We start from the raw sequence: 641 nt of genomic DNA on the forward strand, positions 1-641 counted from the left end.
TTCTCAAATTCTCAAATTGTTTTCTCAGAATTACAGTCTTCAATATGTATAATACAAAATATATTGATTTTATTTTTCAGCCCAGAAGGGAAAGCCTTCCGTTCCAAAGTGGAGCTCATGGCATACTTCCAAAAGGTGGGCGATACCACTACGGATCCCAATGACTTTGATTTCACAGTCACGGGCCGAGGGAGCCCTTCTCGCAGAGAAAAGAGACCACCAAAGAAGCCTAAAGTGGTCAAACCTTCTGGTCGCCGGAGGGGTCGGCCCAAAGGCAGCGGCAAGGTACGGCAGGCCACAGAAGGGGTGGCAATAAAGCGTGTCGTCGAAAAGAGTCCAGGAAAACTCCTTGTAAAGATGCCCTTTGTGGCTCCCAAAACTGAACCAGGGGCTCCAGTGATGCAAGCGGCAGTTGCCAAAGTGCGCCGAGGGCGCAAGCGGAAATCAGAACAGGAACCGCCGAGCACCCCCAAAAAACGTGGCCGCAAGCCAGCAGCTGCTTCACAGTCGGTGGTGGGGACGGGTTCAGTCGCTGCATACACGGCCGCGGCCATTCTCACCGCCGAGGCCAAGAAAAAAGCTCAGAAGGAGTCTTCCGTAAAGCCTGTTCAGGAGAGGGCGCTTCCCATCAAGAAACGCAA

General features: G+C 52.4%; 1 protein-coding gene across 1 annotated transcript; it reads left to right on the plus strand.

The window, feature by feature from the left end:
- Positions 1-80: 80 nt before the first annotated feature.
- Positions 81-633, plus strand: LOC107735123 (methyl-CpG-binding protein 2-like; the record flags this gene model as incomplete). The annotated part of the gene is made up of 1 exon (XM_016546913.1): positions 81-633. A coding segment is annotated over one exon (553 nt), but the record flags the coding sequence as incomplete, so codon positions are not given.
- Between the last annotated feature and the right edge of the window lie 8 nt (positions 634-641).

Source organism: Sinocyclocheilus rhinocerous, unplaced genomic scaffold (genome assembly GCF_001515625.1).
Source record: "Sinocyclocheilus rhinocerous isolate Xijiao unplaced genomic scaffold, SAMN03320098_v1.1 C35805244, whole genome shotgun sequence".
NCBI lineage: Eukaryota > Metazoa > Chordata > Actinopteri > Cypriniformes > Cyprinidae > Sinocyclocheilus > Sinocyclocheilus rhinocerous.